A 24,992-nucleotide genomic window follows, 5' to 3' on the forward strand; every position below is an offset into this window, starting at 1 on the left:
CAATTATCGTTTCGTGTAAACGCAGCATTAGGGACATTAATTATTGCCTACCAGAGGAACGTTATCAAGCATCTGTTGCAGGGCTCTAGCAAAACTCTACACCTACTCCTGTTCCCATGCGTAAAACATGATTAATTAGGCCCGGGAGGCCACGCCTCCTCCCCGCCTTGCCGTGCCCCCCCCTGCCTTCTGATCAGACGAGCACGGCTTACAGGGGGTGTATGCCACAGAAGGCCAAAATCAGCGCTTTTTCTGTGGTGTACGCCATGATAAATGTGCCCCAATGTCTTTAATTCAACGTGGAAACAAATCTTTTAAGAAACTGTTTTAATAAAGATTTAATAGACTTGAAGTTTCTGTCAGACACAAATTTTGAGCCATGTTTATTTGGGCTAAAAAATTTATATTGCCCCCAGAAAATACCAGCAGTTTTTCCTGCTTTTTGTCAAGTTTTCAGGCATAAAGAGTAGAGATGAGCAAACAATGAGCACACTTGTATTTGATTACTGGTGCCTGAAGAAGTTGGGCTGCCTGGAAAACATGGATACAGTCATAGGGCATAGGTTGTATCCATGTTTTCCAGGACTCCCTAGGACTGCATGCAACTTTTGCAGCCACCGGTAATCAAATGCCGCATGTTCATGTTTGGACAAGCCCAAGCTTGCTCGAGGTTCGTTCATCTCTTATATAGACAGGGGGGAATAAATGAAATATCTAGTAAAGTCTTTAGCTGCATGCATAAGAGTGTCGTTCAGGGAAGGGGCCGGCACCAGGGATGCACAGACACTAGTTAATAGTATTAATGTATGAGCAGGAGGATATTGAGTGTGATACCATTGTTAATTGGCAATGACAGGATGGCCGGTCTCTGCAGAGCCACACACACACATCATCTCAGCAGCCCACTGGCTGACAATCAGTGCGGCCTACCAGGAATTTGCCCGGGATGACTGTGAGTCCGGGCCTAGATATCACTGCTGTATATTAACACTCCTGGTGGATCACATGTGGGGAAGTACAGAACTTTGGCCACATGACTATTTTAGGCAGCTTCTACCAGATCTGGGGTTTGAGTGTGAGAGGTGTCCCAGGTAAGAACCAGTCAATGCAAACCTACACATACAGTAGCTGTATACCTCCATAAGCACTGACTTCCCCATAGTTGCGGCTCCGCGCATCCAGAATTGTACGAGTTATCAGAAGGACATACAGAGATACTGTGAAGTCAATCACTACATAAATATGGACCTAAAAACATTATAAAAAAAGGAGTTCATGTGGTGGAGCTTTCAGTGCTATGGAGCCGCCATAGAGACCACTCAAAAGTATCCCAGATCTCCAAGAAAGTGGTCTGATCAGCATAGCTGACGTATGGGCAGTGTGATAAAACACTCTATAATGGCCATATATTACCTCACCCCCACGCCGACATATACTGGCTAAAGTGGGGTTCACACAACGTTTTTGCAGTCCATTGCTTTCATCCGTTTTTTGCAAAAAACGGATGGAAAAACTGGGAGAAAAATGGTTGCAATTGAGTGCAATCCGTTTTGTTCTGGTTTTCTGGTGACTTAAATTTTTAATAAAACGGATGTGTATTTTTTTCACGTACACAAAAATGTGGTCGACCATGTTTTTGTGTACGCTGAAAAAAAAAAAAAATCGCATCCTTTTTTTAATAACAGAAGTCAATAGAAATACGGATCAACATGGATTACACACAATTGCATCTGTTTTTTTTTTTCTCTTTTCCATTAAAACAGAGTGCAAAAATGCAGTGTGAACCCAGCCTAACTCCATATTCAGCATGTATATATGTAAGCCATTGCCTATCCTTTGTTACTTGGGATATCAGAACCAGTTAAATAACAGATTTTAGAGTCCCATTTATTTGATATTAGAATGTTCTAAAAAAAAATGCAGATTTATAAGCGACGTGGATCCTGGGAATGACAGTGAACTCTGGGAAATACTACTGATAAAACATGGGTCCGTCTACAATCCTATCATATATGATAGCTGTATTAGGTGTCTCGCTGGTAAGTGTCTTGCTTGCTCTTTAATTTTCTCTGAACGTTCTCTATTAAAACTGCGATGTTCTCTGATTCATCGTCCTTTGGTAGCTGTTCAGTGACTGAAAGTAGTTTCTTTCCCCATTCCCCGGCCTGTAATAAAATAAAATCATATATCACTGTGAGCTTGTTACCTCCCCTTCTTTGGATGGAGATTTCCTTTTAACTCTCCTGAAAATAGCATTAACAGGTTACTCTGGTGATTTATTTTCCTTTTAAATCAACTGGTGCCAGAAAGTTTTGTCAATTACTTCTATTTAAAGTGACTCTGTACCCACAATCTGACCCCCCAACCACTTGTACCTTCGGATAGCTGCTTTTAATCCAAGATCTGTCCTGGGGTCCGTTCGGCAGGTGATGCAGTTATTATCCTAATAAACAACTTTTAAACTTGCAGCCCTGTGCCCTACGGGCGTATCAGTGCCCTAACTTTGCACCACCCCTCCGTCCCTCCTCCCCACCCTCTTCATCATTAGGAATGCCACTGAAACATTTTCTCCTGTTTGAACATTGCACAGGTGCCTTAATGATCCAGCCCATTTGCCGGGCTGATACAGGTGGGGAATAGGAGACAATCTGCCTGGAGCATTCCTAATGATGAGGAGGGTGGGGAGGAGGGACAGAGAGGTTGTGCCAGCCTAATGCATAAACAATCTAGGCCACACCTGTACGGCACGGGGCTGCAAGTTTAAAAGTTGTTTTTTTAGGACAATAACTGCATCACCTGCCAAACGGACCCCAGGACAGGTCTTGAATTAAAAGCAGCTATCTGAAGGTACAAGCGGTTTGGGGGGGGGGGGCAAATTCTGGGTACAGAGTCACTTTAAGAATTGCAAGCCTTCCAGTACTTATCAGTTGCTGTATGTCCTGCAGGAGGTGGTGTATTCTTTCCAGTCTGACACAGTGCTCTCTGCTGCCACCTCTGTCTATGACAGGAACTGGTTATCTATAGGGATTTGCTACTGCTCTAGACAAGTTCCTGACATGGACAGAGGTGGCAGCAGAGAGCACTGTGTCAGACTGGAAAGAATACACCACCTGTTGCAGGACATACAGCAGCTGATAAGTACTGGAAGATACCAGCTGATTTGAAAACATTTTTTTTCTGCCGGAGTACCGCTTTATAGAATAGTAATATGGATTGCAAGTTGGATCCATAAGTTTTTATTAGGCATTTTAGTGGCGTTCATGGTAACCGGAGCTTTGCTTGTGAATCTCGAGCCTTTTTACGCATTTATGCAAACCAAAAAAATGCGTCAAATGTCCAACATAAGCTGCACTCTTTTTTATGATCACTATACTACACGCACAGTTTTTAATGCATTTTGAGCAAAAAGTGTAAAAAACAAGATTACAATCAGACCAGACCTTGAAGCTCCCAGACAGACACAAAAAAGCTCATTAAAACAAAAAATGAGCATAACAATACTCCCAAAAAGCTAAAGGAAACACTTGAAGATTTGAGGCCAATTCTATTTGCATATACAGTACAAGCATATTTTTCAACCTCAAAAATCTTCTATTCTGTATACTGTAAGATCAGAAACACTGAAAAGTCCCTACAACCCTGTGGATGGTGACTACACAGCTAGGGAATCCTCCCAGACACTCACTTTCTGGAAATCCGTGCTGAGGAAGTACAGCATAGTCAGAGTATGGAGGATCTTCGCCATCTTGGTGGGTTCTTTCTTTGGGGCCTGTTCTCTGATGTCATATATAGCGCTGAGTATCTGGAGTGCTTCAGCTTCTTGGTTTTCATCTACAGAAAGAAATAAGGGTTAAACCAATGATAACCAATCTAGCAGAAACAACTTTTTGTCACCTGTCCACCTTACAGCATTAAAGCAAATCTGCACCCATGCGGCACCCTCCCTTCACCGCTGGTACCAGTTGATGGCAGCCATCATTCTATGTCCGGTCTGGGGTCCGTTCTGCTGCTGATGCTGCTTTTTTCTTTAAAAACATCTTTTAATCTGGCGGCACAGTGTCAAAGGGGCGGGGCCTAGAGAGTCCGTGCCCTATCGCTTTTTCCAGTCTCCCTCCATGCCACCCTCCTCTCCTTCAATGCCAACCCGAATCAGTATACCGCCTATACCACCCGGCACTGTGGGGCGTCCAGAGTGGTGGGTTTGGCTGTGTGGGCACCACCTGGCACCCTGGCCAATCAGTAGTGGCACCAGCATATACAGTAAAGAAGCAGGTGCCAGGTGTTTGACCTCCACAGATTAGCTATTGATGGATAATCTAAAACCCCTTTAAATTAAACACCAACTAAATACATTAAAAATTATATGGCCATTTATTTTTTCGTTCAACATTAATTTATTCAGATGGTGCATACAATATCAAGAGTGCAGCATTACATATAAGCAAAGTGCAGCTTTGGTGTTTTTTTTTTTTTTTTGCAAAACTTTATCACACAAAAAGCCAAACCTAAATATTCCCGTTGAGCGTCATCAAACCATACGGGGCCGCTTCTCAATGACGCTTGTATCTGAACCTCCACCAGTCTGCTGAGATGAGTGCGCCATATATCAGTGACCTGAGAAACAAGCAAGCCTTTATTACCACTCAACACTTCAAGGGGTTTTCCCACACAATTAAGTTGGTAGAATCAGATGTGTACCACATACATACATTGTACAAATCTGAAAACCTGCTGTTTTTACAGGTAAAATGACATACATAACCTTACTGTTCTCCCCTATGGGTCTGATCACTTCCTGGTTTTTTTCTGAACTGCGACCCTGATATATATATATATATATATATATAGTGGTACCTCTATTCTCTAACTTAATCGGTTCCTCCGCAGCAGAGGCAGAGAGAGAGGCAGTAGTGGAGCGGGCAGCTATTTGAACTTTCCGAGCCCGCCCTTGCTTATTCCCGCTGAGGGGAACAGCTCCTCCACCTCCTGGACCCTTCTCCAGGCCGCTGCCCACTCTCATCAATCCCTGACCGGCCAACGCTCGCTGGTCTGGCAGCTGTCATCAGAGCATACACCGGCCACGGCTGCTGCTTCTCCCTGACAGGGCTCACCCACACCGGCCTTCCCGACCTCCTGGGACCTGTCACAGGCCGTTGCCATCCCCCTCCAAAGCTCGCCGCAGTACCAAATTCAAGTAGCCCATGCCAAGTTTATAGTTGCCGCTACTACCTCTCAGAAACCAAGGTATTACTGTACACCTTAAAAAGTATATTAATAGATATGCTTTACATAGGAAATACATAAAATTTATATAGTGCATCAGTTTAGCTTTTCTCTTTCTCGGACAGTCCCTGTAAATTGTGTATTGCTATACACTGCTATGGTATGCATCATATATATGCCGCTATCAGCAAGATTTGGCTTTAGAGTGTCAAAATCCAGAATTTGTATCCAGGAATAAAATAACATACCTCAGAATAGAGGGAATCAGCAATATCCATTTTATTCTGCCGAAAAAATATATTGGCCATGTGGAAGAATCCTCCGGATGTGCTGATATGACTTGGTCCTGAGACTGTACTTGCAAAATAAATCTAAAAGAAGTAAAACCATTTCCAGTTAGTTATATTATTGCTGGACTGGCTACCCTCACCATACTGGATGAGGTTCTTTCCTAGATAATATTGGTGAGTGTTCATCTCGGGCAGGGATGGGGAACCTGAGGCCTTCCTGCTGTTGCAAAACTACAATTCCCATCATGCTTGACAGCAAAATTGTAGTTTTGCAACAGTTGGAGGGCCATGGGTTCTCCATCCCTGATCTAGGGGGTGTTACCTACTCTCCCCTTCCCGACCAGTCTTCACATACAGTATATTAATTGTCAAAACCAGAATAACCAATTCACTGCATTTATTACTGCCCCAGTGCATCTAAAATAAAAAGGAGCACTTTCAAATGCTCTAGATCGAAGTGATCTACAGTTGCCACGGTAACAGACAACAAACAAACCCTGTGTGTAGTCTGATCCTACAATTACACTTCCTTTTACGTGTTCCTTGGTAACCTTCTGGAAATATGCAAGACTAGGGGCAGATAACAAAGTATGATGGGGTTTCAAAGAAAAAAAGACAAGTTTGGTCAGCTCTCCAATGGTGTTTACATGTAGCCTATAACTATGGTTAAACTTAGGCTACATTCACACAAAAAGGAGAAGGTAATAGTAAGGCCTCACACAAACCTCCTGTGAATTATGGAATGTGGGGACCGTGAAGTTGCTAGGTGGACTTGGCATCATGTGTCAACATAATGCCAGGAGAGCTAAAAAAGTTAAAATCTTCATGGGACTGTACTGATACAGAGTGTACTCACAGAACGTGTGCACGAGGCCTTAAATTTGTGGGAATAGTTTACAATGATTACTCATCCATACTTTTTACGGATTTGCGGATGTTATGGACATCCAGAAAAATTACGGATCCACAAAAATTATGGACGCTCCCCTAGACTTCTATTGGACAATCTGTGCGGCAATTACAGGCCGTACTAAAGCTTGTCAGTAATTTTTGCGGATGCAATTTTTGGGAATTGCAGATTTGTAAAACCAAGGACAGTGGGCTCTAAATTTGTCTGTTATTGCAGATCGGCAATTATGGACAAAACTACGGAAGATGTGGAAGTTGCCTTAGATCTGCATCGCAGCTGAGAACTAAAATTTAAAGGATATTTTCAATTAAGGCCATTTGCAAAGCAATGATTGGCTGCAATGTCCCAATGTGTCAAGTGAGTGGATGGGGTGAAATACCCCTTAAGGGCGGGTTCACACGCTGTATGACACGGCTGGGTCACAGAACGCCTGGTGTCAGTAAAGATCATGCCGGCCGACACTGCAGTACCGTCTGGATGAACTTCATTTGTGCTGAATTCACCATAGCACACAATGGAAAGTGTGGCCGAAGCTGCACTTTCCATTGTGTGAGCTGTCAGTGTTGTGCAGCCGCTATTCAATGTTTTTGAGTTTTTCGTGCGGCCGCAAGGACTCCCGGCCGGGGTGTATATTATGTGTATACACTCTGGCCAGGATTCCATTGACTGCAGAAAATTAACAGAAAATTTACATTGTGTGAATGTGAACTTAGCCTTAAGATGCAATGGAGCAATAAAGAGCAGGGGTGAACATAACTTATAAATAATACTTCCTCCTCTCAGTGAAGCATTGGATGAGGCTCTGGGATATAAGCCACAGTCACTGAACACTGTGAAACCTGAAGGACTCCTCCGCATTGAAGTGCTATTTCCTGAGTTATTTAAAGACTGAAAAGTGCATTAAAATCGACCGCATGAAATGAGTCTCCCGTACCTTTCCATCACGCTTTTTACATTACTGTGCGTTTTACGTTCTATTCATCTACTATCTGGAATTGATTAAATGAGATGGATGACAGCTTAATGCATGTTCACCTCATGTAAAATGCATCAAAGCCGTGGATCCGTGGTAACTACAGTGTACTGTAAGTATGCTGCGCTCACAGAGCATTGGAAAAAAGAAGTGATGGAATGAAATACAAAGTATATCGGAAAGTTGCATCACTCTTCGTGTATATAGAGTGATATGACAGATCCATGTGACATCGCAACGCCAGACTCTCTCACTGCAATAAGTCCAAACACAAACTGCAGGCAGAAGAAAGCCTTAAGGATACAAATACAGGGGTACTCCAGCAAAAAATACCAACTGGTGTCAGAAAGTTATACAGATGTGCAAATGACTTTTTTTTTTAAATCTCAAGTCTTTCAGTACTTATCAGGTGCTGTATGTTCTGCAGGAAGCGGTGTATTCTTGCCAGTCTGACATAATGCTCTCTGCTGCCACCTCTGTCCGTGACGGGAACTGTCCAGAGCAGGAAGGGTATTTGATGGGAAATTTACTACTGCTCTGGACAGTTACTACAGTACATTCAGAAGCTGATAAGCACTGAAAGACTATAAGACTATTGTGGCAACCCAGAGGGAACACAGTAGGGGGGAGAACCTGTAAGCCGGCTGGGACCTGTGACCCTGCTGGGCATAGTTGCGGTAACACTGGCACAAAGTATTCTACGGGTTGGCACAGGAAAAGGCGGCTGCACAATGGGTATAGAAAGTAAAGGTTTCCTTGAGACACACCCTCTTTGGTGTCCGCCCCACTGGTATTCAGGGTATCTAATGTGGCTTAGTTGTCTTGGTGCTGTAATGCCCACTGAGGGGTACATTTTTCCATAAAAATAGTAGCTTGGGTAGTCACAAGGGGGAGATTTATCAAACATGGTGTAAAGTGAAACTGGCTCGGTTGCCCCTAGCAACCAATCCGATTCCACTTTTCATTTTCCAAAGAGTCTGTGAGGAATGAAAAGTGGAATCTGATTGGTTGCTAGGGGCAACTGAGCCAGTTTCACTTTACACCATGTTTTATAAATCTCCCCTAAGGTATCTAGGCCTGGCCTGAAACCCTTATGGGTCCTACGGTAACTCATCTCCCCAGGAACCTCGGCAGTTTCGGACCATCCCTAGAGCCATGGGATCGGAGGACATTGCCAAAGCTTGAACAGCTCGGCATGTCCGCTGACCCCTACTGACAAGCTAAAGGGAGGAGGTTACCCAGCAGCACTGAGGATATACAGCAGTAGCTGCACTACTATTTTCACAAGGGACAGCTGCCCTGAGCTTTATGGGTGGCCAAAGATAAGAAAGAAGCCTTTATTTACCTTTAAGGAGCAAGTGTGGATCACATCCAGCAGGCAGAATGGCTCAGTGTTAACACACTCTTTCCTAATCTCCTACACATAGCACATGCAATATAATGCCCTCACTTCCTGTATTCTGTCCTGATCTAGCTGTTACTAGAGATGGACTGAGCCTAACGACAGGCAGTGGACAGCAGATTGAAGACAGACACCTAACAGCCAAGACTTTAGAGTTAGAGAAATCATTTTTGGTTAATGAAGTGATTTACAAACAGGCCAAAAATGACACTGGCTACTTCATGGAGGGATGTGACTATTTAAATCCCCTGCCGAGTCAGTACCTACATGCTGGCATCACCTCCACAGGTACTTACTGTGTATATAGCTAGTACATAGCTATATACCACATTATCGCTCCAGGAAAAAAATAACAACAGTGTGGGATTTAACAGGGGAGTAATGGCTGACTATTTATTACTCTCAACAATCCTTTTAAATAGCAATGTGACTGTCGGAAACATTTACTGAGTTTTACATAGCAATTGACCTTCATCTGTACCAACTACAGTCACCCTCTGGCCATGTACCCTGCATTGCCATTCTGTCCAGGTGACAGTGACTTCTCATCGGACTGACTGATGATGGTGATTTAGCCTCAGTGCTAACTATAGTCACCCGCAGAATATCCAGCCATCAAAATGTTGTTTTCTGTGTTGATAACACTGAGAAGGTGTCATTTTCAAGGTGTTTAACCTTGTTTCATCACGCTGGGAAATTGTGCATTTCTCACATTCCTGGCTGGTTAACGGCCGCGTGCTGTCAGCCAAGGGCGTCTGAGACGATAAAACTCTATATATACATAGAAAGCTACACGCAGGTCACTGAGTCAGGAATGGACTTTGCATGAGACATTAGCAAGGAGACTAGCCATGGAAAGGACCTTTCATGTATGTCACCAACATATTGTACAGCGCTGTACAAAAGCTATCATCACTCATATCAGTGATCTAGAGATTTGCCTACACTAGGGTCAATTTTATAGAACATTAATAAAAAGTATGTTTTATGGAGTGTGGAGGAAACAGGAGAAACAGGGGAATCCTGGTCTATAGGAAGATATAATAAACTGGATGAACGGGAAGCAAAATGGCTTAAAGGGGTATTCCGCTCAAACATAACTTTGGATATGTTGCAGCCCATGGTGAGACTAACAATTCCTTCCATACTAATTATTATCTATTCAGTCTCCTTTCCCCAGTTCTGAGCTGCTGCTTTCTGGTGAAAACACATAAATCTGTCTGTGAGCTTTTCTCTCCGTCTTCTCCTCCTGAGGTCAAGTTTCTGATGACTTCATAGTTATTAATACTCCCTGTATTACAAAGTTGCAGATAGGAACTTGTTTACATCAGCCATCTTGGAAAGAACGAGGGGGAAGACGGAGAGAAAAGCTCACACACAGTTTTTTTGTGTCTTCATCAGAAAGCAGCAGCTCAGAATTGGGCGAAGGAGACTGAATAGATAATAACAAGTATGAAAGGAATTGTAAGTCTCGCCATGGGCAGCAACATATCAAATGTTGTGTTAGAGAGGAATACCCCTTTAGGGTGCCTTCACACCTACCGTATCGCAGTAGAAAATCCGCTGCGGATCCGCAGCAGATTTAACTAAATGAATGAACACAGCATTAAATATGCACAGTCAAATCCGCTGCGGATCCGCAGCAGATTTGTAAGTGCGGATTTAATGCTGTGTTCATTCATTTTGTTAAATCCGCTGCGGATCTGCTGCGGATCCGCAGCGGATTTTCTACTGCGATACGGTAGGTGTGAAGGCATCCTTAAAGTATCATTAAATAAAACTTTTGACGTGACACAGAAAACGTCAAAGGTTTTGATTAGTTTTTGGTCTGGGTGCTCAGCCCCCACTGGTCACTAGAATAAGCAGGGAGAAGCACTTGTCTAAGCCCTTCTCTCCATACTTCTCCCTGGTGCAGGAGACAGCCTCCATAGGCTTTCCATAAAATGTGTAGCGAGGAGAGAGACAGAAAGCCCTTAGCCAAACACTTTTCTCTGCTAATTATAGCAAACGGTAGGAGTTTCCTTTAATGGCACTCAAATTTTTATTCAAAATATACATGAAAAAGAAATTGGGTGTATTGAGGTATAGATAGCAATGATAGCACTCAATGCCAGTCTGCAGCATTCAAAGATAACAATGATATTGGATTTGAAAGGGCACCATTGAGAACCCTTTGATCCAAATATATTCGGAGAGCTGTGTGATAGAACAGCAGCCAAATTAATAGGTGGAATGGATGACCTCCATTTTATGAGACCATTAGGCCACGCCTTACAGAAAACAAGGGCAAATTTAAAGGGGTTATCCATGGCTACTATCTTCCAGAAACAACACATCTCCTCCTGCCCCCAGTTTGGGTGTGGAGTTTTGCAGATTTCAATGAAGTGAATAGAGCTGAATTGTAATACCAAATATAACCAGAAAACAGGGGGTGGCGCTGTTTTCGCAAGAAAGTAGCTGTGCTTTTTCCAATCCTGGACAACCCCTTTAACCTCATAATTCCTAATACTTACGTCATTAGACAGGTGTCGGAGTGACTCCTCAAATTCCCCCTTGGCTGAGTAGAGCAGTCCTAGGTTGCGGTGCAGTTTGGACCTGATAGAATTGCCGCAGTCTGTAGTCTTCAGTACTGTCCAGTAGGCATGGGAGAGATATTCTTCTGCCTGGGTCAGATGCCCGAGACCTAATCAGACAGTGACAAATAACACAGAATATCCAATATATGGAAACATCATTCATGTAATAATAATAATATAATAATATTTATTTGTATAGCGCTAACAGAATCCGCCCTTTAAAGCATATTCACCAACATTTAAGCATACCAAAAGATTTTTAATAATATACATTTTTGTGATTTTCATGTTATTGAGCCCTGAGAGCCCCCTGCAAAAAAAATATTTCTCACTCCCTCTATTTCAGGGGGATCAGAGCTGGGTTTACCATCGTACAGACATAGATACTTCCTCCCTTACTTGTCTGTCCAATCACAGCATAGCACAGCAATTAAAGGGCTACTCTGGCTATTTTTCTTCTTCTCAGATCTACAGGTATCAGAAAGTTATATAGATTTGTAAATTACTTCTGTTTAAAAATCTCAAGTCTTCCAGTACTTATCAGCTGCTGTATGTCCTGCAGGAAGTGGTGTGTTCTTTCCAGTCTGACACAATGCTCTCTGCTGCCACCTCTGTCCATGTCAGGAACTGTCCAGAGCTGCAGCAAATTCCCATAGAAAACCTCTACTGCTCCGGACAATTCCTGTTATGGACAATAGGTGGCAGCATAGAGCACTGTGTCAGACTGGAAATAATACACCACTTCCTGCAGGACATACAGCAGCTGATAAGTACTGTAAGACTTGAGTGCTTTACAAATCTGTACACAGGTTACCTCAGCTGCCCCACTTACCAATGTTGGCTTCAGCGAGGATAAGGTAGACTGGCACTAACTCCACAGATGTCAGCCCATACACGTCCACACTGAAAGACAGCGAATGGGTGGCTGCCGGAATCACGTCCACGTGGCGGCCATCAAACAGGAGTCTCTGAGCTTCCTTAGTGGTCAGTTCAATTAGATGTTTCTGTAGGGTGAAGAGCGTCATACACTGGTTCAATGTCACATTGTATTAAAGGTTTTTTTTTCTTTCAAATGAACTAGTGCCAGAAAGTGCCAGAGATTTGTCATTTACTTCTATTAAAAAAAAATAAATCCTATCTTCCAGTTAGGGCTGGGCGATTAATCGAATTAATTTGATTAATTCGCCCAGAATTTGAGAATCGATTTGACTTTTTTGGAAAATCGAAAATCGATTTTCCAAAAAAATCATTGGATTTGGGCGCGCGGGCGGGCTGCTCGCATCCTCCAGCTACTGAAACAGCGTGAGGAGCGAGAGCGCCCAGCAGCGTCCTATGTCCCCGCCTCTGACCCGCTCCCATAGCCGGACGTGTACGCGCTTCCTCCCGGCCGCACATGGAGGTCCCCGGAGGAGGCTGCAGATACTGAAGCATCGGGTGATCGCTGCGGGTGCTGGAGCTGTACAGCAGCGACACTATCACCCGATGCTTCAGTATCTGCAGCCTCCTCCGGGGACCTCCATGTGCGGCCGGGAGGAAGCGCGCGTATATGTCTGGCTATGGGGGCGGGTCCGCTGCGGGGAGTAGTGCGGGCGGGAGGAGAGCGCAAGTGCCGTTGGTGTGCGCCCGCGCAGAGCGGGTACACCAGGTATGTTCCCTCCTGCCCCGGTCTGCTCCATGCCCCTGCCGATCTGCCCTATTCTCCCCCGATCTGCCCCATGCTCCCCCCAGTGTGCCCCATGCATGTCCCCCAGTGTACCCCATGCCTTTCCCCCCTAGTCTGCCCCTTGCTCCCCCCAGTGTGCCCCATACTTGCCCCCCCCCAGTGTACCCCATGCTCTCCAGCCCAGTGTACCCCATGCCCTTCCCCCCCAGTCTGCCCCATGCTCTTAGCTATGTCCCTGACCCTCATCTTTACCTGTACTACTACTACACCCCTCATCTATACCTCTACTACTACTACACCCCTCATCTTTACCTGTACTACTACTACTACACCCCTCATCTATACCTGTACTACTACTACACCCCTCATCTTTACCTGTACTATTACTACACCCCTCATCTATACCTGTACTACTACTACACCCCTCATCTATACCTGTACTACTACTACACTCCTAATCTGTACCTGTACTACTACTACTACACCCCTCATCTTTACCTGTACTACTACTACACTCCTCATCTGTACCTGTACTACTACTACACCCCTCATCTTTACCTGTACTACTACACCCCTCATCTGTACCTGTACTACTACTACACCCCTCATCTATACCTGTACTACTACTACACCCCTCATCTATACCTGTACTACTACTACTACACTCCTCATCTATACCTGTACTACTACTACACTCCTAATCTGTACCTGTACTACTACTACTACACCCCTCATCTTTACCTGTACTACTACTACTACACCCCTCATCTTTACCTGTACTATTACTACTACACCCCTCATCTTTACCTGTACTACTACTGCACTCCTCATCTGTACCTGTACTACTACCACACCCCTCATCTGTACCTGTACTACTACTACACCCCTCATCTTTACCTGTACTACTACACTCCTCATCTGAACCTGTACTACTACTACACCCCTCATCTGTACCTGTACTACTACTACTACTACACTCCTCATCTATACCTGTACTACTACTACTACACTCCTAATCTGTACCTGTACTACTACTACACCCCTCATCTTTACCTGTACTACTACTACACCCCTCATCTTTACCTGTACTACTACTACACCCCTCATCTATACCTGTACTACTACTACACCCCTCATCTATACCTGCACTACTACTACTACACTCCTCATCTGTACCTGTACTACTACTACTACACCCCTCATCTGTTCCTGTACTACTACTACTACACCCCTCATCTTTACCTGTACTACTACTACACTCCTCATCTGTACCTGTACTACTACTACTACACCCCTCATCTTTACCTGTACTATTACTACACCCCTCATCTATACCTGTACTACTACTACTACACTCCTCATCTATACCTGTACTACTACTACTACACCCCTCATCTTTACCTGTACTACTACTGCACTCCTCATCTGTACCTGTACTACTACTACACCCCTCATCTTTACCTGTACTACTACTACTACACCCCTCATCTTTACCTGTACTACTACACTCCTCATCTGAACCTGTACTACTACTACACCCCTCATCTTTACCTGTACTACTACTGCACTCCTCATCTGTACCTGTACTACTACTACACCCCTCATCTTTACCTGTACTACTACACCCCTCATCTGTACCTGTACTACTACTACACCCCTCATCTTTACCTGTACTAAGACTACACCCCTCAGCTTTACCTGTACTACTACTACACCCCTCATCTTTACCTGTACTACTACTACACCCCTCATCTTTACCTGCAACCCTACTACTACATCCCTCATCTGTACCTGTACTACTACTACACCCCTCATCTGTACCTGTACTACTACTACACCCCTCATCTTTACCTGTACTACTACACTCCTCATCTGTACTACTACTACACCCCTCATCTTTACCTGTACTACTACTACTACACTCCTCATCTGTTCCTGTACTACTACTACTACACCCCTCATCTGTACCTGTACTACTACTACACCCCTCATCTGTACCTGTACTACTACTACTGCACCCCTCATCTGTTCCTGTACTACTACTACTACACCCCTCATCTTTACCTGTACTACTACTACACTCCTCATCTGTACCTGTACTACTACTACTACACCCCTCATCTTTACCTGTACTACTACTACTACACCCCTCATCTGTACCTGTACTACTACTACACCCCTCATCTTTACCTGTACTACTACTACACCCCTCATCTTTACCTGTACTACTACACTCCTCATCTGAACCTGTACTACTACTACACCCCTCATCTTTACCTGTACTACTACTACTACTACACTCCTCATCTGAACCTGTACTACTACTGCACTCCTCATCTGTACCTGTACTACTACTACACCCCTCATCTTTACCTGTACTACTACACCCCTCATCTTTACCTGTATTACTACTACACCCCTCATCTTTACCTGCAACCCTACTACTACACCCCTCATCTGTACCTGTACTACTACTACACCCCTCATCTGTACCTGTACTACTACTACACCCCTCATCTTTACCTGTACTACTACTACACTCCTCATCTGTACCTGTACTACTACTACACCCCTCATCTTTACCTGCACTACTACTACTGCACCCCTCATCTGTTCCTGTACTACTACTACTACACCCCTCATCTGTACCTGTACTACTACTACTGCACCCCTCATCTGTTCCTGTACTACTACTACTACACCCCTCATCTGTACCACTACTACACCCCTCATCTGTACCACTACTACACCCCTCATCTTTACCTGTACTACTACTACTACACCCCTCATCTTTACCTGTACTGCTAATCCCCTCATCTGTACTACTACTAATACACTAGTACATAGGGCACATATTTGGGAAAACTACTTATATGGGGCACACAATGGGCTTGTCTACTACATAGGGGCACGGGAGGAGCACTGTTACACTGGGAAGCAATATGGTTGTTGTCTCAAACGTCTATAAAATAGTTTCTGATGCTGCAGGGAGAAAAATGTCCTGTTTGTTTAGCAAAAAGAGAAAAAATCGAGATTTAAATCGAGAATCGTCCAAAATTTTTTAAAAAAAAATCGAGATTTTATTTTTTGGCCATATCGCCCAGCCCTACTTCCAGTACTTATCAGCAGCTGTACGTTCTATGGGAAGTGGCGTGTTCCCTCCAGTCTCACACAGTGCTCTTTGCTGCCACCTCTGTCCATGTCAGGAACTGTCCAAAGCAGTAACAAATCCTCATAGAAAACAACTCCTGCTCTACAGACTGGAAAAAAATACACCACATACAGCAGATGATAAGTACCGGAGGACTTGAGATTTATTAATATAAGTAAATTACCAATCTCTTTCTGGCACCAGTTGATTTGAAAGAAAAAAATATTTAGGTGAACTACCCATTTAAAAATATTTAGGTGAACTACCCAATTCATAGACCAAAGGCATAAGGTTTAGCCAGGATAAAAAGGTAAAATAGTCCCCTATTTTTATAAAAAATAAAAAAGTTATAGTATAGATGCTGAGTTCTCTAGCAGTTGTTTAAATTAGCACTCAGGGAGCGCCCCCTAATGGTGGCTGTAGGCAGGCAGGATTTTATCAATTAGAGGTTATCCAAAAATGATAACTTACCACCTATGCACAGCAGAAGTGATTGTGGGGGTCCAATAGTTGGTATCCCCATCAATCATACAAACAGGAGACCCTAGAACAATCTGTCCGTACATCTGTACCTTTCTCTGCACTAACTGCTCCATAGAATGCGATCTTTCTGCTGCAGAATTGAGGAAGGGGACTGGTGTACGGATGGGGATCAGCAGTTGGCATATCTTCTCGTGAATACTTATCCAGTCCGCCCGCTGGTGCTCCACATCACTTGTGAAAAGAGAAAATATCAGTATCACTTCACAAAGCCCGGCCTATTTAGCTTAAAGTGGATCTGCCATTCAAAAAAAACAAACAAACAAGACATAGGACACATCGAATACTTTGATCGTTGGGGGTCTGAGTGTTCAGGTCCGATCAATAGAATAAGGGGGAAACATGCAGCTGTGTGCTTTTCTCTGTCTCACGGCAAGAGACAGTCCCGTAGAGTTCTATGGAAGTCTACCACTAGGACAGAGGAGGGAGAGGATGTGCTTAACAAGGCTACTGTATAAGTCTCTGTGCCTCGTGTATAATAATAGGCCCTTCTGTGCCCCTCTATATTATTAGGCCCCTTCTGTGTTTCCGATATAGTGATAGGCCTCTCTGTGTCTCCCGTATAGTATTAGGCCCCCTCTGTGTCTCCCGTATAGTATTAGCCTCCCCTCCATGTCTCCCGTATAATATTTGGCCTCCTCTTAGTCTCCTGTATAGTATTAGGCCCCCTCTGTGTCTCCGGTATAGTATTAGGCCCCCTCTGTGTCTACGGTATAGCATTAGGCCCCCTCTGTGTCACCTATATAATTTTAGACACCCTTTTTAACTCCTATACAGTATTAGGTCTCCTATGTGTCTCCCCTATTGTATTAGGCCCCCCTCTGTGCCCCTGTATTGGAATAGGCCCCCTCTGTGCCTCCCGTATAGTATTAGGCCCGCTTCTGTTTCTCCCATATAGTATTAGGCCCCTCTCTGTGTCTCCCGTATAGTATTTGGCCTCCTCTGTGTCTCCTGTATAGTATCAGGCCCCCTCTGTGTCTCCCGTATAGTATTAGGCCCCCTCTGTGTCTCCCGTATAGCATTAGGCCCCCTCTGTGTCACCTATATAATTTTAGACCCCCTCTGTATCTCGTATATAGTATTAGGTCTCCTGTGTGCCTACCATATAGTATTAGGCCCCCTCTGTGCTCCCTGTATTGTAACAGCCCCGTTGGGGGGTTACATGAAGGAGCACCAATTGTGGCTGTCTGTAGGTGGATGAACTGTGCACATGGATGAGCAGCACATCCTTCCTGCTGTCTTCCCTTAAGAGGTCTGGCAGCCAGCGCCTTGTGCGACTTCACTTGTTGCGCATAGTCCAGCCGCGTCTGTGACTGCGCCACAGTACTACCACTGTAAAGCTACTTCAGCATTCATACAAGTTAAGTTGGTTTCAGAAAGTTATACAGATTTGTAATTTACTTCTATTTAAAAATACTTATCAGCTGCTGTATGTCCTGCAGGAAATATTGTTGTCTTTTCAGTCTGACACAGTGCTCTCTGCTGCCACCACTGTCCATGTCAGGAACTGTCCAGAGTAGCAGAGGTTTTCTATGGGGATTTGCTGATGCTCTGGACAGTTCCTGACATGGACAGAGGTGGCAGCAGAGAGCACTGTGTCAGACCGAGAAGAAAACATTTCCTGCAGGACATACAGCAGCTGATAAGTATGGGAAGACTTGAGATTTTTAAATAGAAGTAAATTACAAATCTATACAACTTTCTGAAACCAGCTAATCTGAAAGAAAAGGATTTTTACTGGACAACCCCTTTAAAGTGGTTACATTGCAATTACCACCTCACATCCTGGATGGATTTTTTGGGGTAATAGTGATGTCTCATGTCATGGATGTGTGTGGCTTCAGTTGTAGATACAAATGGGAACAAACCTCTTCATAATGTTTTTAGACCCAACCTCTAGACCAGGGATGGGGAACTTTCGGCCCTCCAGCTGTTGCAAAACTACAATTCCCATCATGCCTGGACAGCCAAAGCGAAGCTTTGGCTGTCCAGGCATGATGGGAATTGTAGTTTTGCAACAGCTGGAGGGCTGGAGGTTCCCCATCCCAGCTCTAGACTCAACTACTCTTCAATACATAAACTATACAATCTCTATACTCATTTTGTACTCATCAGCGCCCCTAGTGTCTACCATCTGTAACTGCATGTTTGATAGAATCTGAAGGACAGCGCCCCTAGTGTCTACCATGTGTAACTGCAGGTTTGTTAGAATCTGGTGGACAGCGCCCCTAGTGTCTACCATGTGTAACTGCAGGTTTGTTAGAATCTGAAGGACAGCGCCCCTAGTGGCTGGTTGTAGAGTAGCAGCCTTTATTACATACACCATGTCACTACTCACCAGTAATAGGTCACCTTGCAGGCCGTGCACTGAATATAGGCCGGGCTGCGGCACAGCTCACACTGCAGCTTCACCCCTTTGGGGTTGGACAGCGGGTTCACGTTCGCCATAGGACGCTCCAGATCAGAGCAGCATCAGCTTCATCCAGCGGCCGGGACGTCGGTTGCTAAGGACGCTAAGATTGGTTGCCACGTGACGTCAGCGCTCTGGCGCGACGTCCCTCCATCTCTCCGGCTGTTGTAAAACTACAACTCCCAGCATGCACTGGCAGCAGAAGGCGTACACGATGGAAGTTGTAGTTTTTGCTACAGCTGAGGGGGATGTGTAGGTCGGGAACATTAGTAACAGCTAAATACAATCATTTACAATTAAGGTCATGTGATCGGCCCCTGAGGCACGTGACCACCATGCCCATTGTGAAGCCAAGTGCAGATACTCTGCTATTTCAGGTCCTGGCCATTAGGGGGCGATAATAGTCTCTACAGATATTGGGGAACAGAAAGTATCAGCGGTAAAGACCGGCTGGTCAATCATAGTATGTAGTTTAAAGTACTGCCCTGTTCAAAGATGGCGGATGTGTAACTTCCGGCGCAGCAGGAAATGATGTCATCCTAAATCCGCTGTATTTCCAGTGACAGAGTTTCTTACGCGGCGCACACTATGGCTGAGCCCAACCTAGCCGACCAGATTGGTCAGGACCTCGCTCCGCCACAAGTAGCGGTGGAGGATGCGGCTCGGGCGATGGAAGCGTTTGCCCGGGGCCACCACACTGAGGGGCGCCGGGTGGTCCTCGTCACCTCTGGGGGCACCAAGGTCCCGCTGGAATCCCGCACTGTGCGCTTCCTGGACAATTTCAGCAGCGGCCGCAGGGGGGCGACATCCGCAGAATATTTCCTTCAGGCCGGCTACGCTGTGATCTTCCTGCACAGACACCGCTCTCTGTACCCGTACAGCAGGCGCTATGCTGCCACCAACTGGCTGGATGTCCTGCGGCTGCTGCCCGGGGATGGTGCTGCCAGGGTGGAGGCAGAGCAGAGCCAGCTGCCCGGGGATGGTGCTGTCAGGGTGGAAGCAGAGCAGAGCCAGCTGCCCGGGGATGGTGCTGCCAGGGTGGAGGCAGAGCAGAGCCAGCTGCCCGGGGATGGTGCTGCCAGGGTGGAGGCAGAGCAGAGCCAGCTGCCCGGGGATGGTGCTGCCAGGGTGGAGGCAGAGCAGAGCCAGCTGCCCGGCATTGTGCAGGTCCTGCAGGATTACAGCAGCATGAAGGAGTCCGGCAGACTGCTGCCCATAGAGTTCAATACCCTGTCTGACTACCTGCACCTGCTCCGGGCCGCCGCCCAGGCCCTCAGCCCCCTAGGTGTGTACAATAAAGTGGCCAAACATAAGTAACAACGGGAGAGGGGGCAGATGCTCCAATATCTGGGCTGAGACAGATCGTTGTTAGGATATATGGCCGCCACTGCGTGTTCTTACGTACTCTTCACTGTTTGGCTTAGATAATGGCTGGCCATGTTGGATTGGGTTGCCAAGGTGACCGTCCCATGCCCGGTGATCTCCATTCCCTATAAGAATAGGGCTCATGCACATAACCCCAACACATACTGGTGGTTACCCATCAAACGCCGTCTCTTATACACAACATTAGGGATAACTATCTGATCAGGGGGGGGGCCAGAACATTGGAACCGCCATCAACCATGACAAGGAGGTCCCATGTGTCCTGGGTGAATAAAGGGGCTATGCATATACTATGGCCACAGGGCACAGCAATGATCCATTGAGAATGAATGGAGTGGTGGCCAAGGGTGTGCTCTGCTAATCCACTCAAGGGAGTGGGACAAGGGACCGCCATTCTCATGATCAGTTGGGGTCCAAGCAACCAGACCCCTGCCTATCTAGGCAGTTTTCCCATTTTAAGACAAGACACAAGCAAAACTGTAAAGATGAGTGCAACATGACCATGCTAAAGTCCGAGTGTGCTGCATTTGATTACCAGTGGCTGAAGAAGTCAGATGCAGCCCTAGGGAGTCCTGGAAAACATGTACACAGCCTATGACTGTATCCATGTATTCCCAGACTCCTTAGGGCTGCCTGCATTTTTTTAGCCGCCGGTAATCAAATGCTGAACGATCGGACTTGAGCATGGTCCAGGTTATGCTCATCTCTAGTTAAAAAGCTTGGACTGGGTGTTTGGACTTTCTATGTCTTGTGCAACAATGAGAAAGACACAGAGAGAAGCGCTTAGCAGTGCGTTTCTCCAGCCTCATTCTGATGACTTGTGGGGATCTGAGCTCACAGACTACACCTATACAAAACTTTTAATCAAAATGTGTCAAGTGACAGGGTGTAAGCTTGAAATTCAAACCTATTATGTTATTAGGGTTATATAAAAAGTATATAAGCGATTTGGTGTATTGAGTCTTAAGAATAGTGCAGCTTTGTGCATCCCATCAGAACATATTGGTGTTTACTAGAGATGAGCAAATCGGGTTTGAGTCGTTCCGAACCCGAACGTTCGGCATTTGATTAGCTGGGGCTGCAGAACTTGGATAAAGCTCTAAGGTTGTCTGGAAAACATGGATACAGCCAATGACTATATGATTTCCACATAGCCTTAGGGCTTTATCCAACTTCAGCAGCCACCGCTAATCAAATGCCGAAAGTTCGGGTTTGGATCGACTTGAGAATGCTCCAGGTTCGCTCATCTCTAGTGTTTACCTTTGTCCTGTTAGCTGTCACATGTATATATCACACTATGTTCTCTTCTCCCCAGGGTCCTGTGCTATGTTCTACCTGGCCGCAGCAGTATCCGACTTCTACATTCCAGCATCAGAAATGCCGGAGCACAAGATCCAGTCATCTAGCGGCCCATTACAGGTAGATCAATGCAAGGTGCACAAACGTATAACATCAATATTCCTAGCGAAGACGTTCTCTCTTCATTCATGTCTATGGGAGTCATGGAATCAATAGTCACGTGCATGTCTGTTTCTGTAACTCCCATAGCAATGTATGGAGATAGCTGTGCAGCCATGTTTCTATTCATCAAACCCGCTGGGGGTGTCAGGGTGGAAGGGGGGGGGACTGTTCTCCATTGTTGGATATGCTATAAATGTCTGGGGTGGAAATAACCCTTTAAACAGTACCAGATGTATTTCTCGGTACTTGTATCAGCCGTAATATAGCAGTACTGGATAGAGATAAGCGAACCGTGTTTGGGTTCGAGTCGATCCGAACCCGAACTTTCGGTATTTGATTAGCTGGGGCTGCTGAAGTTGGATAAAGCTCTAAGGTTGTCTGGAAAACATGGATACAGCCAATGACTATATCCATGTTTTCCACATAGCCTTAGGGCTTTATCCAACCTCAGCAGCCACCGCTAATCAAATGCCGAACGTTCGGGTTCGGATCGACTCGAGCATGCTCCAGGTTTAATCATCTCTAGTACTGGACCATTGTTACATAGAGCTTGTGCTGCTTCTCTGCTTTCCTCCTGGATGGGACCAATGTTAGTGAGGGGGGAAACTGAATTTTCAAGATCCCTCCTAGCTCAATACCAATCCTCGGCATGCATAGTCGTAAACCTAGAGCTGGGATTCCTCTTTAGTGATGGCTGCTCCCTGATTTTGACCCCAGTCCAGTTTCAGACACTGATATCCGCATCTTTCTTTGTTTTGCAGATTACAATGAAGATGGTTCCTAAAATGCTGTCCCCCTTAGTGAAGGACTGGGCCCCCAAAGCTTTTGTTGTTTCTTTTAAACTAGAAACCGACACAGAAATCCTGATCAAGAAAGCACGCTATGCGTTGGCGAACTATCGGCATCACGTGGTGGTGGCCAATATCTTGGACTCGCTCAGGACGTACGTGGTGATCGTGACCGGTACAGAAGAAACAAAGCTCTCCATATCTGATGAAGAAGACCGTTCAGGGGTGGAGATAGAGGAGAAGATCATCAAGGATCTGACCTCACGTCACACGCACTTCATCGAAGGGGCTGAAGTGAATTAGCTGCCCTAGTCTCCAACCTCAATGCCCAGTACACATCCCCACCCTGCCATGGTAGATCCGCCATATGAGCAGTGTCATACAGGAAGGGTCTCGGCGCCAGTGACGCCATCCAGTTTCAGGATAAGTACACATCCGACACGTTATACATCTTTAACGCTATAATAAGAATGACCGCCTAGCGTTTCCATGGACGTTCAACTTCTGAAAGTAAAGAAAATGTCTGCAAGAGAAAGGTTAATGATTGGTTTTCCTGGAAGGTAAAACTGATCTGCAGTAACATGCACGCCGCCATATTGTCCTATGTATAATGCAATGTCTGAGTAGAATATATAAGCAATGTGTACACAATATATGGAAGCATAAAAGGGTCTCATTGGTTCCTGTGGATGAGCGTTCGCTATGGGGAACCTGAGGACCTACAGCTGTTGCAAAACTACAATTACCATCATGCCTGAGCAGCCACAGCTTGATGGGAATTGTAGTTTTGTAGCAGCTGAGGGCAGGGAGCCTTAGTTCTCCAGCTGTTGCAAAACTACAGCTCTCATAATGCCTGGACAGCCAAAGCTTTAGTTTTGGCTGTCCAGACATGATGGAAGTTGTAGTTTTGCAACAGCTGGAGGGCCAATGTTCCCTAGCAACTATTAAAAGCTAGCCTTGCTCAGTAGTGCCTGTCCAGTGTTATTGAAATAAAGCTTGGAGGCTATGAACACCTTTAATGTGGAAATTATTTTTTTATGAATGTTAGTGGCTACTGTGAGTTTCGGGGCTGCAGTAGTCATTCATCTTCAGTCCACTTAAGTCAGTTTGCAACTTTCTTCTAGTTTCTGACTAGTCTCATGGTGACTAGAGATGAGCGAGTAAAATGCTCAGGTACTTGAGATGAATATTTCCTGATACTAGAGTGCTTGTATCGAGTAACAAACCCCATTGAAGTCAATGGGAAACTCGAGCATTTTTGCAGGAGACCAAAGCTCTGCACAGGGAAGGTTGCCTGGAAACCTCAGAAAATGATGGATACACCATGGAAATGGACAGGAAAATGCATGGATGCCTCTGGGGCTGGCTAATCGCACATTACCCCAAATTATGGGAAACAGCCTGTTGGTAGCCCTCAATACAATTTTACTGACAGCAGTTTTGGGGGTAGACGTATAGAGTATGTGTGTAACTGGTGCTGTTTTTTTCATGGCACCTGTTGCACAGGACACTGCACAGTGAGGATTAGTCTAGCTGAACTACAGATGCCAGCAAGCCAAGAGAATGTCAGCAACAGAACAAAGACTCCTGACAGCTGAACTACAAGTCCAAGCCCGCAGCAAAGAGTAGCAAAAAAAATAAAATTATATATATATATATATATATATATATATATATATATATATATATATGTTTAAAAAATGTTAAGCCCCTATAACATGGGTCTCAAACTCGCGACCCTCCAGCTGTTGCAAAACTACAATTCCCATCATGCCTGGGCTTTGGCTGTCCCAGGCATGATGGTAATTGTAGTTTTGCAACAGCTGGAGGGCCGCGAGTTTGAGACCCCTGCTCTATAAGGACTGTTGGGTTCTTTGTGTCGGATTCCTGCCTAACTGCAAACTAATTTCCTGCCTAACACTCTCCCTTACAGACAGCAGCTGCTGGCGGAATCTGTCAAACCATAGAATGAAGTCTATGGGACCAGCAGAGATGCGAGCTGTGGAATCTGCGGTGGGTAATCGGCCAGGATTCCATAGTGTGCACATACCCTAACTCATGTATCAGCAAAGCTTCTTTACTTCTACAGTCCATTGCTTCTCCCTCGGGCTGGCAGGTGTGGATACTAAGAAGTGTTTAAAAGCTCCTTCCTCCTCCTGTGCAGCTGGGGCTTTCCTCTATGAACACATATGAAGGCCAGTTGTTTCACACGATTGGAT

At 45.2% G+C, this 24,992-nt stretch overlaps 2 protein-coding genes across 2 annotated transcripts; one reads left to right on the forward strand and one right to left on the reverse strand.

The window, feature by feature from the left end:
• Window positions 1-1,851: 1,851 nt before the first annotated feature.
• ZMYND12 (zinc finger MYND-type containing 12) lies at window positions 1,852-19,811 on the reverse strand. Its single transcript, XM_069948014.1, has 8 exons — window positions 19,067-19,811; window positions 16,761-16,902; window positions 12,207-12,378; window positions 11,312-11,481; window positions 5,472-5,594; window positions 4,506-4,614; window positions 3,686-3,831; window positions 1,852-2,165 (listed from the first exon to the last, which is right to left on the reverse strand). Exons 1-8 carry the CDS (start codon window positions 19,174-19,176, stop codon window positions 2,025-2,027), a joined length of 1,113 nt encoding a protein of 370 aa, XP_069804115.1. The 5' UTR covers window positions 19,177-19,811; the 3' UTR covers window positions 1,852-2,024.
• Window positions 19,675-23,092, forward strand: PPCS (phosphopantothenoylcysteine synthetase). The gene is made up of 3 exons (XM_069948013.1): window positions 19,675-20,423; window positions 21,840-21,943; window positions 22,747-23,092. Exons 1-3 carry the CDS (start codon window positions 19,727-19,729, stop codon window positions 23,074-23,076), a joined length of 1,131 nt encoding a protein of 376 aa, XP_069804114.1. The 5' UTR covers window positions 19,675-19,726; the 3' UTR covers window positions 23,077-23,092.
• Window positions 23,093-24,992: the final 1,900 nt, after the last annotated feature.

The sequence above is a fragment of the Dendropsophus ebraccatus genome, chromosome 12, assembly GCF_027789765.1.
Source record: "Dendropsophus ebraccatus isolate aDenEbr1 chromosome 12, aDenEbr1.pat, whole genome shotgun sequence".
Taxonomy (NCBI): Eukaryota; Metazoa; Chordata; class Amphibia; order Anura; family Hylidae; genus Dendropsophus; species Dendropsophus ebraccatus.

Bases quoted from the DNA above. Each gene is read 5' to 3' on its own strand.
- PPCS (XM_069948013.1), top strand. From the start codon at position 19,727: ATGGCTGAGCCCAACCTAGCCGACCAGATTGGTCAGGACCTCGCTCCG. The intron at 20,424-21,839 runs GTGTGTACAATA...TCTTCTCCCCAG, and splicing joins CCAGGCCCTCAGCCCCCTAG to GGTCCTGTGCTATGTTCTAC. The intron at 21,944-22,746 runs GTAGATCAATGC...TTTGTTTTGCAG, and splicing joins CATCTAGCGGCCCATTACAG to ATTACAATGAAGATGGTTCC.
- ZMYND12 (XM_069948014.1), bottom strand. From the start codon at position 19,176: ATGGCGAACGTGAACCCGCTGTCCAACCCCAAAGGGGTGAAGCTGCAG. The intron at 12,379-16,760 runs GTACAGATGTAC...TTCACCCTACAG, and splicing joins AGCAGTTAGTGCAGAGAAAG to AAACATCTAATTGAACTGAC. The intron at 4,615-5,471 runs GTATGTTATTTT...CTTGTTTCTCAG, and splicing joins CTGATTCCCTCTATTCTGAG to GTCACTGATATATGGCGCAC.